This window comes from Micropterus salmoides, unplaced genomic scaffold, assembly GCF_014851395.1.
Source record: "Micropterus salmoides isolate LMB-PRFRI ecotype aquatic unplaced genomic scaffold, ASM1485139v1 Ms_hic_scaffold_18, whole genome shotgun sequence".
Taxonomy (NCBI): domain Eukaryota; kingdom Metazoa; phylum Chordata; class Actinopteri; order Centrarchiformes; family Centrarchidae; genus Micropterus; species Micropterus salmoides.
This window is the reverse complement of record NW_024040928.1, coordinates 3364011-3380744: the sequence shown is the minus strand read 5'-3', so window position 1 is coordinate 3380744 and position 16734 is coordinate 3364011. Positions and strand designations below refer to the sequence as shown.

Genomic DNA, 16734 nt, shown 5'->3' with positions numbered 1-16734 from the left:
AATCAGCTGACAAATGTTCACATTATTTTAATATCACCTTTTTTAACAACACACTTATGACACAGAATGAATATTTGCACAGAAACAGACACATTTTGCTAATAATCACAGAATAAACAGTCAGTTTGACAAGAATCATCAGAGGGAAACTTTTTTTCCTCCACCATAGCTTTTTTTGCCTGGTATTTCCCAAACCCATGGAAGCGCTGTAGGGGGAGGAAACATCATACTTACATTAAAAACACAAGCTTGAGTCTTAAATGCTTTGAAGGTTTTGGGCATGGCTTGAATCAAGTTTGAATCATTAGATCTTATTCTGAGTAGCTATCCTCATTTTGTCCTGCTCTTTAGAATGGGTATTCTGTTGAGAATTAAAAGAGGTAACCATCTAATGGAATTATCGCAGCTTGAATTAAAAATAAAATGTGGTTAAAGACAACATGAACTGACAACAGAAGACAACTAATACTAGAGTGCACAACGTTATAATGGCATCTTGATTGCACATGCAGTTTTGGTCAAATAAACAAAAATGATGGGGAACAAATGAAAAACTGTTTATCAAATGTCATTTTGTCATCTTTTAAGTGTTTAATCATGAAAAAAGCATCACACTTAAAGCTTATCTTAACAGCATGAATGTCAGTGTTTGATAGTCTTTTAAAGAGCAACAAAAATAATCTCTTTAGTTAATCACACAGTTCAGTCCTTTTTTTCCTCTTTAGGGAACAATGACAGACAGGTGAATTATCTGCAGGGTCAAGTGCTTTGAATTGAACCTCTTAGTCAAATCATCAAACTGTTTTGTTTTATTCTCACACATCAAGTTCTTTTTATATTTGGTCACACTGTCATTCTTGTATTAAATGCAATCAAAGTGCTATTACTATCTTTGAGACATGGTGGCTTTGTGTTTGAAAAAAACAAAAAACAAAATATCAATCCAAGCAATCTCATTGGATAAGCTGATCATGGCCAGCTGAATGTCCGACCGGTGATCTGGTAAAACTTCTGATTGAAGGGGTGAAAGAACTTCTGCAGTTTAGTCACCACCGACGGGTCCACCTCTGGATGGATGCGGCCCTTGCTGCCTGCCAGGCACTTGTTGAAGACAATGTTGAATCGCAGACAGTAAAATCCCCTGGTGGCGTTGAAGTACAGGTTATACTGGCTGATCCTTGAGGGGAGGTTGAGGAAGCGCTCGACGAGCTGCAGCTCCGGCAGCGGATCCGTGATGAGGCGGTCCCCGTCCACGATGTGGAACTGCTCTGCGGGGAAGTACTTCAGCCAGCGCTCCAAGTGTTTAGTGTAGATGCTGGTTCGCACCGCTTTGTACTTTGTGTTCACCTCGCAAGTGTTTGAGTCGATGGCCAGCTTCTCAAACTTGTGGTACGTCTTGTTTTTGCGCTCCTTGCCCTCCAGCACTTGCGTGTAGTCGGACACAGCTCTGGTGGTGGGCTCCCGGACTATGATCAGCAGCTTGATGGAGGAGTTCATCTTGAAAATGCGTTCAGGGACCTCCTCTGTGATGAAGTAGGCCGGGCTCTTCTCAATGGTAATCTGATGAGGGAAGGAGAAGGGCATTTTCTCCCTGTACCAGTCGATGCCTCGTGCGTAGTTTTGGTCATTGTCAAAGAAGTGGATCTCCTGCGAGGCCTTGACCACTGCCGGATGCAGGTTGAGCATCTCCAGCAGGGCGCGGGTGCCCCCCTTGCGCACCCCGATGATGATGGCCCGAGGCAGCTGCTGGACCAGGTTGTGCAGACGGATTTGCTCTTTGGTGGCATTGCCCTTGCGAAGTTCATGGAGCAGGCCACGCTTAAACTGCAGGGTACGGAGAGGGATTTGCTCTGGCTCAGGAGGGGGCACTCTGCTCTCAAGGGGGCAAATGGGTTGTAACCTAAAAGAGATGAAAAGCAAAAAAAGACATTCTCAGTCTTAACTTAACTATTATGCATTACAAGAATCCATAACTTCATTTCAAACAAGCTCTATGGCTGGTGAAACTACTAGTGCAAATATTCCTTTTTGATTTAGTATTTTACCATTTCATTGCTAAATACTCAGAAAGTACTAAACACACGTTTTGCCTTGTAAATGATAATCAAGCTGATTTTCTGCAGTTGGTGCTTTGCCTGTTAAGCCTCAACAGCTGTTACTGTCCATGCCAACAACGCACTCCTGATTGCATAGGAAGTTCATTTTCTATGCATAAAAATACACCTGACATGCACTTTAATTTTAAAAATTTATAAAAATTATTTAATAAAAAATTATTGAAACTTGAAAGTATGTTTTGTCAAAACAAGGGAAAAACCTGAAGTAAGATTATTTCAACCAAAGGCTTTTGGTGAGAATTGTTTAACTTCTTCAAATTGCTTGGAATGACCAGATTTATATCACTTGTTTAAAAAAAGACTATTGGGATTTAATATCAGACAAAAGGGACTTGATCAGTGCAGCAAATCAGAAGGGGACCATGTACCCTAACTGAGTTTTTTTTGTAAAGAACATGACCAAAGATCTGTCTAAAATCACTCCCTTACCCACTCATTCACTCTTCCTATATGGACAGTAAACACTCAGGAGTTAACTCTACAGTGAGCAGTACATTGAGCTTTTTTAGAGACTTATTGATTCAGTATCATTTTCAATCATCGCAGCATCGACAGGTGTTGTGTAATGCAACAGTAAATCTATTTATACCGTTATCTTTAAAATGTAATGCACTGCATTGCGGGACTGTTAGCAGAAAGTCTGTACCATGGAAACTACTTTTGTTCCATTGTGGAATTTCTGAGGGCCCTATATAGTTAATAAATATCCCCCTCAGGATTTGGCTCTTCAAATAAAATGGTAATTATAATGCATTATATAGTAAGTATGATATTCTGGAAGTAGTAACTCCACGTAACAAAACATATGAGGAGCAGAACATACAGACATCAGAGGGGTATCAACCTACTTGTCTGGAAGAAAGCAAATGACCTTATTATCCAAAATGTTGAACTACTGCTTGAACCAAAAACTTACAAAAGAAAACTAAAATTATTTTAATCTATAAAGTTGTTCCACTCTGTCCACTAAGCTTTTTCACCTGTTTTGAGGTACATGTCTCAGAGGACACACTGCCTGAAAGGCTTCATTTTGTCTAAAGACAAAAACGTCTTTAGACCTGTGGCTGCCAAAACTGTAAAAACATCCTAAGAACTGCCAAGTTCTTGTATGAAGTACCACAACTTCATGAAGTGGATGATTGCCTACATTTATTCACTGAAACTGTTATATCAGTAAAATAGAGTGTGAATTTTAAAAAAGATATGATAGATCATTACAAAAGGTTACTTTAAAAAAGTGTTTTTCAAATTTCCCCCCTTTAGAAGCTGAAAAAAGTTCAAGCACCCGGACTCCAGCATAAGGGGCGGGGCAAACCACCACGCTAGCTAAAAGTAGTGCAATGTGATAGTGATGACTTACCTATCCAAGGTCCCAACCCTGGCCACAAGATAGAGGACACTTCCGATAGCAAGGCTGCCCAGAACGAAGAGCTTCTGTCTCAGCAATGCCTGCTGTTTGAATAGCATGGCCCTCCATCAATCTTCAGGACTGCGTCTTCAGCCTGCACAGAGCAGAACAGCACATAAACCACTAATCACCAGGGGAAGAGAGACAGCCTAATGTTTATTAACACACACTCAATCAAGTCTTACAAGTGATTAAGCCCCACTCACACACGCCTGAAAAGTGCTTCAGTGCCATTAGAGGAAATGCTCTTGCACCAACCACCACTTTGTAACATTTATTTATTTATGCCAACTTAAGAGTCAGATTTGATCTAATGTACAGACGTGCTTTGAGACAGGAATGTGTAATATGAAGTATGGCCGCAAAATAGTGTTTTGGTTTGACTGGTCCAAATACAGTGGATAGAAAAAGTCTACACACCCCTGTTAAAATGCTTGGTTCTCATGATGTAAAATAATGGAGACAAAGATAAATCATGTCAGAACTTTTTCCACCTTTAATGTGACCTATAATGTGAACAGTTCAATAGAAAAACAAATTGAAATCTTTGAGGGGGAAAAATGAAAAATAAAAACCCTCAAATAACCTGGTTGCACAAGTGTGCACACCCTTAGACTAATACTTTGTTGAAGCACCTTTTGATTTTATTACAGTAGGGTAGGAGTGTATTAGCATGGCACATCTTGACCTGGCAATATTTGCCCACTCTTCTTTGCAAAAGCGCTCCAAATCTGTCAGATTGCGAGGACGTCGCCTGTGCACAGCCCTCTTCAGATCACCCCACAGATGTTCAGTTGGATTCAGGTCTGGGCTCTGGCTGGGCCATTCCAAAACATTAATCTTCTTCTGGTGAAGCCATGCTTTTGTGCATTTGGATGTGTGCTTTGGGTCATTGTTGTGCTGAAAGGTGAACTTCCTCTTCATCTTCAGCTTTCTAACTGACGCCTGAAGGTTTTGTGCCAAAATTGCCTGGTATTTGGAACTGTTCATAATTCCCTCCACCCTGACTAAGGCCCCGGTTCCAGTTGAAGAAAAACAGCCCCAAAGCATGATGCTGCCACCACCATGCTTCACTGTGGGTATGCTGTTCCTTGGGTGATGTGCAGTGTATTTTTTTTTTTGGAATTATGGCCAAAAAGTTCTACCTTGGTTTCATCAGACCATAACACATTTTCCCACATGCTTTTGGGGGTTTGTTTTTGCAAACTTCAGCCGTGCTTGGATGTTTTTCTTTGTAAAAAAAGGCTTCCGTCCTGCCACCCTGCCCCATAGCCCATTCATATGAAGAATACGGGAGATAGTTGTCACATGTACCACACAGCCAGTACTTGCCAGAAATCCCTGCAGTTCCTTTAATGTTGCTGTAGGCCTCTTGGAAGCCTCCCTGACCAGTTTTCTTTACGTCTTTTCATCAATTTTGGAGGGCCGTCCAGTTCTTGGTAAAGTCACAGTTGTGCCATATTTTCTCCACTTGATGATGACTGTCTTCACTGTGTTCCATGGTATATCTAATGCTTTGGAAATTCTTTTGTACCCGTCTCCTGACTTATGTCTTTCAACAGTGAGATCTCTCTGCGGACCGTGGCTTTTGCTCAGAGATGCAACTAAGAAAATATCAGGAAAATCCTTCACAGCTGAACTTTATTTGTGATTAATCAGAGTCACTTTAAATGATGGAAGGTGTGTAATGACTCCTAGTTAACCTGAGTTTGAATGCGATTGGTTAATTCTGAACACAGCCACATCACCAGTTATAAGAGGGTGTGCACACTTATGCAACCAGGTTATTGTAAGGTTTTTATTTTTCCCCCTCGAACATTTCAATTTGTTTTTCTATTGAATTGTTCACATTATAGGTCACATTAAAGGTGGAAAAAGTTCTGACATGTCTCATTATTCTACATCACCTGGCATTTTAACAGGGATGTGTAGACTTTTTCTATCCACTGTAGTGTCCATCAGTATATGTGCTAGTTGGGGATGGACATCAAAATCTCCATCTCTAAAAATCTTCAGACAACATGTACAGATAAGAAAGCGTGTGAATGGTTACAATATGTTGATGAATTTGGATCTTTTGACCTTCAAAGAAAATGAGAGACTTCATCTCTTATCCAAAAGAGGGCACTGCATCCTTTCAGATGGAGCACAGAAATGTTTGTCTCACTGTAATTAATAAAAAAGGTTTCTCTTTAGTTTTTTGCAGATCGATACCTGAGCCCTTCCTGCATCTGCAAGCTTACAACAACGTGACTGGGTAAATCACATTATAGCATATCCATATCCAGAACCGTAGCACTATTACAAAAGGGCCAACTGCACTCTAATCCAGCCTTTGAAATGGCCTACCATTACCAAAAGAGCAGATCCTCTAGAGCATCTCATAAACAAGTAGAGAGGTTTTGACCCCAGCCTGACAGGAAAACATTTCACTCATATTGCCTTGTGGTGACTTCTGAAGGGAGTCCAGCAGAGTACTTGCAATTGCATCAGTCTGACAAAGCAGAAGAGTAAAGCCAGTTAGCCAGGGGCCAGCCCTGTGTTTGTGGAATCCCATTTAGAAAAGAAATGTTTTTCATTACAGTCTGTGTCTCTCAAACAAGTTGGAGCTATAAATCCATTTGTTTCCAATGGAAATAGTCTGTTCAGTACTCTGAGACACCATATAATCTGACCATATGATAACAAAGTAATCCACCTGTCTTTGAGAGTGTGCCATTTGTTCCAAAACAGGAACTGTAATAGTAAAACATGGGAGACAAATAAATTTATTATTATCCAGAATTTGTTTTACGTGTTCGATTTAAAGCAAGGCTGTGTAAAAATAAAAAAAAATGTTGTAAAATGAACACATTTAATACCCAAGCCATAGAATGCACCCATGCTTAATTCAATACACCTGCTTAGGGTCTGTTTGTGAGGGAGGGGGAGCCTCATTGCCCTGCTTTCAAGCCGCTGGTAAACGTATCCTGCTATCTGGAATCTGTCCTTGATCCTGCAACCTCATTGCCTCACCTAAACCACCTAAACCTTTTAAGTTAATGTTAAGGATTAATATGCACATGTTGCTGATGGTGGCTGTGTATGTGCTGTGATGTCTGTGTGTGCTTGTTAAATTTTGTTGGTGGCTGTCATATTCTGCTCACACACACAGCTTGTGCGATGATGGATGTTGCTAAAGAAATTAGTTTGTTTGTTCTGATGATAACTCTCACTCCCTGCTTGCTGTTTGCTCTTTGCATTGGCTGGACTAAATTAGTGTCTTATTTTTGTTTCAGAGTTCAAATTGTCAAAAGTAACTTTCGCAGTAACATAGGAGAGGACACAGTAAACTGGGTTGGTTTCCTCACGAGTGAAGGGAGGTCAGGGGGCCAAGGTTTAAGAGTCACTTAAAGGTTTTTACTTTGTCCAATACTAGCTATCTATTTGGTTACTTTTTTCATTCCCTCTCACTCACCCAGGAAGGATCCACGAAAAATATTTGTGAGATACAAAAAAAAAGTCACCCATTAGCAGTCACCTTGTAACTCAATACGGTTGTATGATTATAGATTTGGCCATGTGTGGGTTCAAAATACTGTGCACTGACAATAAAACAGTATATTCATTAAAGCTGGGTTTAATTACCTTGAACAACAGACTAACATTAGGCATCCAGGTTTTGGGGTTTTTCAGGCACTTTCTTGCTATTACGCGCTATCTTGCTATTAAGCTGGATATATCAGAGCATTCAGAAAAATGTGACTGTTGATGTGAACACTATTTACATGTAACACATTACAGTGTAATGTTAATATGGCATGATCACGGCATAAGCTCTGTTTCTACGTCTGTCAAGTTTTCAACCAATCTAGCGCTGTACATGTAGTTCACAATGAAAACTGGCAGATTTACCACTGGACAATCGTAGTAATATTTGAAACAATGGTTCTTTGATTTCTGACAGAGGTATACAAAGGACATTCATTACATACAAAATAAAATATTTCAGGCTTTTTTGTTTTAATCTTGATGATTATGGCTTAGAGCTCACGGAAATCAAGAATCTATATCTCAAAATTTTAGAATATTAGAATAAAGAATTAAATGTGGACCTTATAAGAGCCTTTAATCTCTCAGTCTGGTTCAGTAAACACAACCACAATCATGGAGTAGACTTGTCCAGAAGACACTCATTGACACCCTCCACAAGGAGGGTAAGCTACAGAAGGTCATTGCTGAAAGGGCTGGCTGTTCACAGAGTGCTGGATCAAAGCATATTCATGGAAAGTTGACTGGAAGGTGGTAGGAAAAGGTGCACAAGCCACAGGGATGACCACGGCCTTGAGAGGATTGTCAAACAAAGTTGATTCATGAACTTAAGGGAACTTCACGAGGAGTGGACTGAGTCTGGAGTCAGAGCATCAAGAGTCACCAGGTACAAACGGGTCCAGGAAATGAGCTACAAGTGTCGCATTGTTAGTTTCAAGCCACTCCTGAACCAGAGACAACGTCAGAAGCGTCTTACCTGGGGCTAAGGAGGAAAAGAACTGGACCATTGAGGTGGTCCTCTTTCCAGATGAAGGTACGCGTGTTGTCTCAGTCCAGAGTCAGTGCAGCGTCTCCCAGGAGATTTTAGAGCACTTCATGCTTCCATCTGCTGACGAGCTTTATGGAGATGCTGATTTCCTTTTCCAGCACCTGCACACAGTGCTAAAGCCACTAGTGAATGGTTTGCTGACCATGGTGTTACTGTGCTTGGTTGGTCAGAGAATCTATGCGGTTGTCAAGAGGAAAATGAGAGACACCAAACCAACAATACAGACGAGCTGAACGCTGCTATCAAAGCAACCTGGGCTTCCATATCCCCATGTCATGTCACTGTGATGCAGTAAATTGTGCAAAAAGAGACCCGACCAAGTACTGATAAAGTGGATAAATTAACCTTTTTCTAGAACATTTCCACTTTTCAGAAGACCTAGATTTCTGTATTAGATATTCTTTATTCTAATATTCTATATTCTATAATAGTTTTGAGATATAGATATTTGATTTCCATGAGCTGTAAGCAGTAATCATCAAGATTAAAACGACAAAATATTTCACTTTAATATATGAAAGTTTGAGTTTTTTACATAAATTATGTGAAAAAAATATTTTTCAGGATATTCAAATGTTTTGAGATGCACCTGTATAATCTGTCATCACACAAAATAATGTAGATAGACTATATTTTCTTTATTAGTAATGCTAGTTTACATTAGCATCAAACAAACAGTGAGGGGTAGCTATAGTTTAGGATTAGTGTCGTCGTCCACTAATCAGAGGGTTGGTGGTTTAATCTCTGGCTCCCCCAAGATACAGAACCCCAGATTGCGGTCTGTGAATGTGTTAGTTTTGTTTCTGAGAAGCATTTGGCACCAGAGTGTGAATCACTTTCAGTGGTCGGAAAGGCGCTATACAAGTACAGACCACTTACTATATTTGGTTTTAGAAATGGCGATAAAAAAGGCACAACCCTCAAAACTGTATAGATACCGAGGATCAGTCTTAAAAGAGTAGCCTCAGTGGCTACTGCTCAGGAGAACTTACAGAGTCTTGTTTTGAAGACTAGTCAAAGTCACTGAAATGAAGTCTCTTTTGGAGGCTATCGACAGAATTCCCATTGAACTTCTATGAGCTTTCATAGCAGCTCTCGCCAGAAACTACTCTGATGTACTAATAAATAGAGAGTACCACTTGGTGCATATTCTTTATGACTTATTTATATGCATACACAGACCTTAACCTTTTGACCTGTCAAGGAGCTACAACCAGAACAGCTGTGCCAGGCTCTGAGCATGAGAGGATGACTACTCAAATATGGATTATTATGTTATTTTCGTAATCTACGCACTGGGCCAAAGCGTCAACTTTTGTTTACAGAACTAAGAGAATTTACAGTGGCCAAGGATTTCTGGTTGAGTTTATCTGTGCATTTTGACTGCACCATACAGTTAGCAAGAATTGTATCCTTTAGAGAAAATAAAAAATCCCCTTTCCCTCTAAAAGTTTCTAATCTTACTGGTAAAATGGCTCATGTAGCTCACTTTTGAAATGACAACTCTGCTCCTGCTAGGTAAGATCACTCCTCAAAGAAAAGTGTAGAAGTTATTTATCTTGTCTATAAAGCAGATTCTCATAGCGTGACCTAAAAAAACTCCACTGTTTGCTCCTTGTAGGACTTTGAGACAGAGGAATGTTTTGATCGAACAACCAGAGGGAAGCAGGGAGAGAGAAAACAAAATGGTGACGATCTTTTTCAGAGTTGGTAGACACGATGGAGTGAGCACTGACATCCTCAGCAAGGAAAACAAAATGTGTCTGGAGATGCTTTAGATTAGAGTTTGCTGTCAGTAACATAGGGTGTCTGACCAGAAAAAATCAAGTAGCACTTCAAAGGTTTCTCACTGTATTGAGAACATTTCTCTTCTTCTTCTTTAAAGCACTGCAGGGGGAGCTGAGTGTGGGGGATTTGCAAGAGAGCTATGATAGGCAGCGTTGCTCTGTTCTAAACAGATACATACTATACATATGTTGCTACAGTCTCAGACCTTGTCTGCCACTATATAGATATTCCCCTCCTCCTTTTAAAATGAAAAATTCTGTCCACTCATCCTTCGTTTGACAAAATATCTCTACAAAAACTATTATAAACACTCAAATAGGCATTTGCCATTGTTGTTGTTGCTTCAGTTGCATGCTCATTACACAAAGCAACAATACGGAGGTGCTGACTTCATTGCTTTCCAAAGGCTCTGTTTTTGCATGTCCACACAGAAACCATTTTTTAAAACAGTAAATGGACTGTAAGTGTATAGCGCCTTTCTAGTCTTCTGACCACTCAAAGTACCTTAAACTACGAGTCACATTCACACACATTCATACACTGATGATAGAAATTGCCATGTCAGGTGTCAACCGCTCACCAGATGAAAGAAACTAATCGCTTGTACACACTTACACACATTGATAGACCAGCCATCGGTAGAGATTTGGGGATCAGTATCTTGCCCAAGGACACGTCGATATGCAGACTGGAGGAGCAGGGGATCACCACTGATCTTCCAATTAGACCAGAACAAACAATAAAACAAAAAAAGAACAGAAGCTTTCTGCATATACTGTTTTTCAGGGATAATCCTCTGTGAACCATGAATATCCTGGCAATCCCTTTTAGAGTTTTATACTATACTTACTTGTGGAAAGTTCAAGTAAGAATATTTGTGATGATTCAGGAAAGGAATGCCATGAATTTTCAGAATGCCATGTTTAAGTGGAAATTTTGACCTAATGATGGCACTAAACAAGAAATTAGTGGGTAACAATTAACAATGTAGAATCATCAAATCTGTGGACAGATTGGACAGACACTATTTTTTTTTTTGTTATACCCTACCAGTTGGAAGTCACTAACAGTGACTTTGAGTGCATTGTAGGGCTCAATGCCAATGCCTCTCCGAACGCTTTAATATTCTAGTCCACAACAGAGATCACCCTCTGTAGTAATTTGTTTCATTTTCTCTCATCTCAGCCACTGACCTCTATACCTGTCTCAGATCACCCTGCATTCCCAGATGTTTACTACACGCAAAGCAGGGATGAAATGAAAAGCAGGTAATTTGCTGCACCCCCCCTCCCCATACACACTGTTTTGAATGACATGTGTCATGAACGATCAGTCATACAGGAGCTCGCAGCCTTCTGGGCTAATGGGATGAGGATGAGCGCAGCAGAAACACTTAGAGCTAAACACTAAGCGATTAGAGAAATGCTGACTGGCCTTTGTGTGTGTAATTAAAACACTGAAAAGCCTTGCTGTTTACAGAACTGATTACTCTAATTAGTTTCCAACTAGTGGAATGTGGGATATATGAGCTTGATAAAAAAGTGGCTATGCACAAAAACCTGTTTCGTTATTAAGGAACTTGCTGTATCGCGCTAATAATCTGCACTGCCCCATTCTCATTTTTATCACAAGGGCACTGGTAAAAATAGACCACTAAAAGTTCTCTTTCTATTGTTTTAATTCACTGAATCACTGAAAACACTGTTGTTGGAATGGCAAAGAGGACCAGCATACCCTACAGAATACCAGCCTCTAGTAAAACACACACATGAAGTGTGGGGCCTGGGGAGTCAGTCATGAGGACATCAGCAGTGGCACCAGCTTGTGGGTGTGATAGGAAAAACTTTGTGGGGACTGGTGCCATATTGGGCCCAGATCTATGATCAAATGACCATTTACGCTTCACATACTTCACTGAGGCTTTAAACTGTTACTTTCTCTCTGCGGGCTGCTGCTTTATTAATGGTAGCAGGAGCATGAAATATCCTGACAGATGGACGGGGACTTTCTGTGTGAATATTTTCATGTCCAAGGGATGAAAATAGTTCTAATATTGACCCATTTCATTCTAACTGGATTCATTGTGCAGCCCTTTGTTGTAGAATGACAAATACATGTTCCTTGAACCTTGTAGTCATCTTTACCAGAGGTGCCTTCCAAAAAAGCCTCCGCATCCACATGTCTTCAGCAAAACCCTGCTTGAATGAGCAAAATAATCTAATAATATACCATATAATAGACAATAAAGCCTCATGAGGCTTATCTGTCTGCATTGACAACATTTTGCAATACTTCTGTACTACTTACTGTTGTATTGTGTGGGTATGGGTGTGTTAACCGAACTAGATGCAACACTTTACTGCACTAAATAGCACTTTAAATTACATAACCCTGTCTACAAAACTGTGGTGTCTTATATTATATGATGTTGTAAATTGTGTTGTATCATATATCTAATTTAATGTTTAGCTCTGTTACCTAGTACTTTGTGACGACGTGCCGGGGGACTGCAGATGTAAAATAGCCTTCAGGCTAATTCTGGCATATTTACATTGCTGTAAGGCTAAGATGGCCATTAATATGCACGGTCCCTTTTAAATAAATAAATAATTTAAGTACCATTTTAAATGCAGTATTTTTACAGTAGTGTATAGTATATCAACTTTCACTTACATAAAAGAGAAAGTGAAGGACAAATAAAAAATGACAAATGACTCAAGATCAAACGACTAAATTTCCTTGGACTTGCAAAACTCACTAGCTGCAGTGAAATTTTGACTCACTCTTAAACAAAGCGGCTTATGTGCATGTATACAGCAGGTAATACGGTCCATCCAGCGATGCTTATACACTGAGCTACAGTAGCTATTCCACTACTTCCTGTCTAGTTCACTCAGTCAGACTCAGTGTTCATTTTTCCCTAAGATCTACAACAGAGGTGGTGACCACAATGTTATCATGACCAATAAAAATAGTAGATAGAATTATGACAGTAAGACCCAAGTTGAAAAATATGTGAATTTTCCTTAAACTATTTGAATTCCCGATATTTCTGGGGACAGCGCATTCAGCTGACTGATCAACTCCTCATCCTTTAGTCGCGGAGAGCGGCGGGGAGCGACTATGAATGGCAGTCGCTGCAGTCTACTTCACACAGCCTTACACATTGTATCCTCTGACAGAACTGGTGCACACGCCAAAGACTGTCTGCGATCAAAGATGAAGTTCTTCATTCATCAAAAAGCATTTACATGTAAGAAGAAACAAAGTTAATAATATGCATTTGGCTCTTTGTAAGTGAAAATAATTTCTCCAAAGTTTGGCGGAGACAGACAGCTGCGGCAGTGTACTGTAGCTCTAACTGCTGGAGTTCAATCAGCTGGGGACATTTTGAGGCAGAAGAGGAGGGGGGGGGCAGAGAGAGGACAGAGCACTGATGAATAATTCACCACTATGTGCTTTATTATTGTTATTGATCTTTGCTTATGCACAAGGGAATGATTCTGCTGTTCAGCTTAGAGCTCCGCCCTCCGCTGACCTCTACTCCATTCGTCTAAACCAGGCGTCCATTTTGTGATATAACACCTCCATTATTTATCACCCGTTGCTACTGATCCCTTTGTCTTCACTCTACTCTGGCATCCTCTTTTCATCTGCCACTGTTGATTTTACAAGAAGACTCTAGGTAAGAAATATTGTGCATATGCATTTAGATATGTATCTCTGATATGTCTGCTTATATACTTCTTATAGTATTATCGACCTGAACTCATCACTTTCACCATGGTAGACTTCCTGTATCTGACAAACAACAGCCACATCAATAAATGAATTGCTACATGATGTCTCATACTCCTGTAATATATATTTTTACTGTTCTGTAGTCATGCATTTTGTTACATGTTGGGAGGGTTGGCTCATCTGGACTAACAAAGCAAAGCAAAGCACATCTCAAAAACTGTCACATCTAGTGCATCAAGTATGACCACTGACAGATAAGAGGACAATGTAAGCCTCACTGTTTCAAGTTTACAAATGCATTGTCAGCTGAGGATCAAGGCTCCTCTCCACTTTGTTCAATTAGATAAGCATGCAAATCTTACCAAAATGTCTTTTTTATTTTGTTGGAAATACAACAGAAACACAAAGTAGTATTTATAGCCACAATTTTATTTCAGCTAGTGATAAAACGGTGTAGTGTTTTTAATGGGCATTTACAATGTGAATTATCAGATTACACATTTGTGTGCACAGTAGCGAAGCAATATCCTACAAACAAATAAGTTTTTTTTATGCAAATTCTGAAAGTATAAGCATCATTGGTCACTTGATAGGCACACAGTCCTGTTGTTATATCCCATTAGCAGTAAAAGAAATAAATTAATTTTTCACCAGGGCAGTAAAATGTGAAGTTTAGCTGGCTGATCTGAGCTTCCATGCTGTACAGTTTTATTGCCAATAATATTCATCAGCTGTTTGTCTTTTGAACGTAACCGTCACATTTTTCTGTCCAGGTAGCAAAGCCAAATACAGTACTGGAGAATAATGTTACATGAAATTAAGCCAACTATATATTTAACAACACTGACAGGAGAAAACACATCAGCCATCTTCTAGCTAAAGTTATCAAACAACAGTTTACATTTGAATTGCTAAATTTGCAACTTAATTACCTGTCCAGCAGAAAACAGACAACTTCAGCACAGCTTTGAAAACATTTGCCCAGCATCAGGGCCTTCCATCTGGGAATATCCATCCATCCATCCATTCATCGTCAACCGCTTATCCTGCGTACAGGGTCACAGGTGGCTGGAGCCAATCCCAGCTGACATCGGGAAAGGTGGGATACACCCTGGACAGGTCGCCAATCCACACATAGACTAACAATCACTCACGCTCACACTCACACCTAAGGACAATTTAGGGTCACCAATTAACCTAACCTGCATGTCTTTGGACGATGGGAGGAAGCCGGAGCACCCGGAGAGAAGCCATGGAGACACGGGGAGAACATGCAAACTCCACACAGAAAGGCCGGGGCAACTGAGATTTGAACCCACGTCCTTCTTGCTAGTGTACTGCAGTAAACAGACACTTATCAGAAATCCCAAACCTGATTAGCACTCTGCAGTCTCTGCAGCTGTGAGAGCAGCTGACCTCTCTTGTAATCCCAGAATGAACCTCGTTTTTGTCCCTAAACACAAGTGACTGAGTGCTAAGTCTAACAACCCGTGCCTGCGAGTGTGTCTCTGGCAGCAGAGGAATACAACTCAAGGAGTGAATGTTGTGGAAAAGCTGGCTTTATTCTTGACCGCTGTGTGACCTTCAAACACCAAATAAGACAACAATCATAAACTTTGAGCCGGGAGACAAACAGGAGGAGATATCCCCACACGGTTTGTGCTTTTTGTTTTTTATCTCAAGGTCCTCTTGTGTAGTGGGCACTTACTCCCATTTGAAGGCTGAACTACTAACACAGATGTACACACACATTCAGACACCTTACACGCTGAGACAAACACAAAGACAAAGACCCTTTGAGAGGTCCAGATGAATGACAAGAGATATCCTTTTAAGAGCTCTGAAAACATACAGCTGAGTACACATATCGCTTCAAACATTATACTGTCATCGTGATATTCTCTCCACTTTACTCTCAGCTTTTGAGCACATGCCAAAAGGGAATAAAACATTCTCAAAATAGGCAAGGGTTGAGTAGTAACCACAAACGCACTTGCACAACAGCATCATGTAAATACACTAAGAAGGTAAACTGAAGACAGAAGCAGCTACGAACAGTAAGAAAAGTGCTTACTGATGTAGCTACTGCAGTGCAGGAAATCAGTGATGCAGGTGAACCAGCAAACTACATACTCAGTGACGAGGCTTTGAAATGGAGCTTACCGGTAGCACAGAGCCATGTCATAGTCACATGTTCACACCTGGCAGTCATATAGGTCCATTATCTATCTCTCACAAGTAGGGGGCCCATATAAACATTTGCTGCTCATTCAGCTGAAATAAAAAAAACAAAGCAAGTCACTCCTGACTTTTGAACTAATGGTTTTCTGCACATGCATTATAAGAGCAGTATTCATATCTTAACGTCACTCTCATGCATGTATCACTGGCAGTAGCGGCCTCCCGGTCAGCGCTAGAGTTTCTTTCTACAAGTTTCACATTGCTGTGGTGCTTTAGCCGATGCTTGTTGACAAACTCACAATAATGGCAATACTTTCAGCTGTGCAAAGAACACCTTTCTCCCTCCTTCTCCGTTCTACCTTTAGCTTTTTTGGCTAACAGCTGACTTGAATAAAATCAGGTCTGGCATCTCGACTTGAACTGCCGCAAAGTCGTGCTTACTGTGATTTCAAATGATTCCACCAAGGTACATTTTCTGTTCTGCATCTAGCACAATGTTAGTATTGTTACAGTTAACAGGGATTTTGTCTCTTATTTTTACAAGAGGCAGCTTAGGAAATAAAGAACTTCGAAAGTAATCTATTAACACCGCTCAAGCCTAAATAACAAGTGTCAGATTTCATCCTTTTCCAGGCTTGTGACCATCTATTTTGAGCCTAATGTGATTGTGTGCTTCACGTCACATCTTTTCACATCAGCCTGAATCACTGTATACATGGTGACAACTAATAAGATTAAATAAGAAGGCCTGTTTTTAGCTTTAGAGTTAAGTGCACTAATGGGGGTGTGTTAGCTGAGGGCATCTGTTATTTTGCTGGAGAGGATGTGTGTTTATTTGTTTGTGTGTGTGTGTGATGGGAGGGGCTCTCCGCTCTCTCCACCTCTGGGAGAATCCTGAATCACATCAGGTACAAACACCT

General features: G+C 40.3%; 1 protein-coding gene across 4 annotated transcripts in view; it reads right to left on the bottom strand.

The window, feature by feature from the left end:
- Positions 1-2: 2 nt before the first annotated feature.
- Positions 3-16734, bottom strand: part of LOC119909522 (heparan sulfate glucosamine 3-O-sulfotransferase 5) — a 107827-nt gene continuing 91095 nt past the window's right edge. For all 4 annotated transcript variants that reach the window (XM_038727776.1, XM_038727775.1, XM_038727778.1 and 1 more), the window contains 2 exons: positions 3478-3619; positions 3-1900 (listed from right to left, as the gene is read on the bottom strand). In XM_038727776.1, the coding sequence (XP_038583704.1) occupies positions 970-1900; positions 3478-3584 (1038 nt within the window). In that variant the 5' untranslated portion in view covers positions 3585-3619 and the 3' untranslated portion in view covers positions 3-969. The remainder of the gene's footprint in view (positions 1901-3477; positions 3620-16734) is intronic.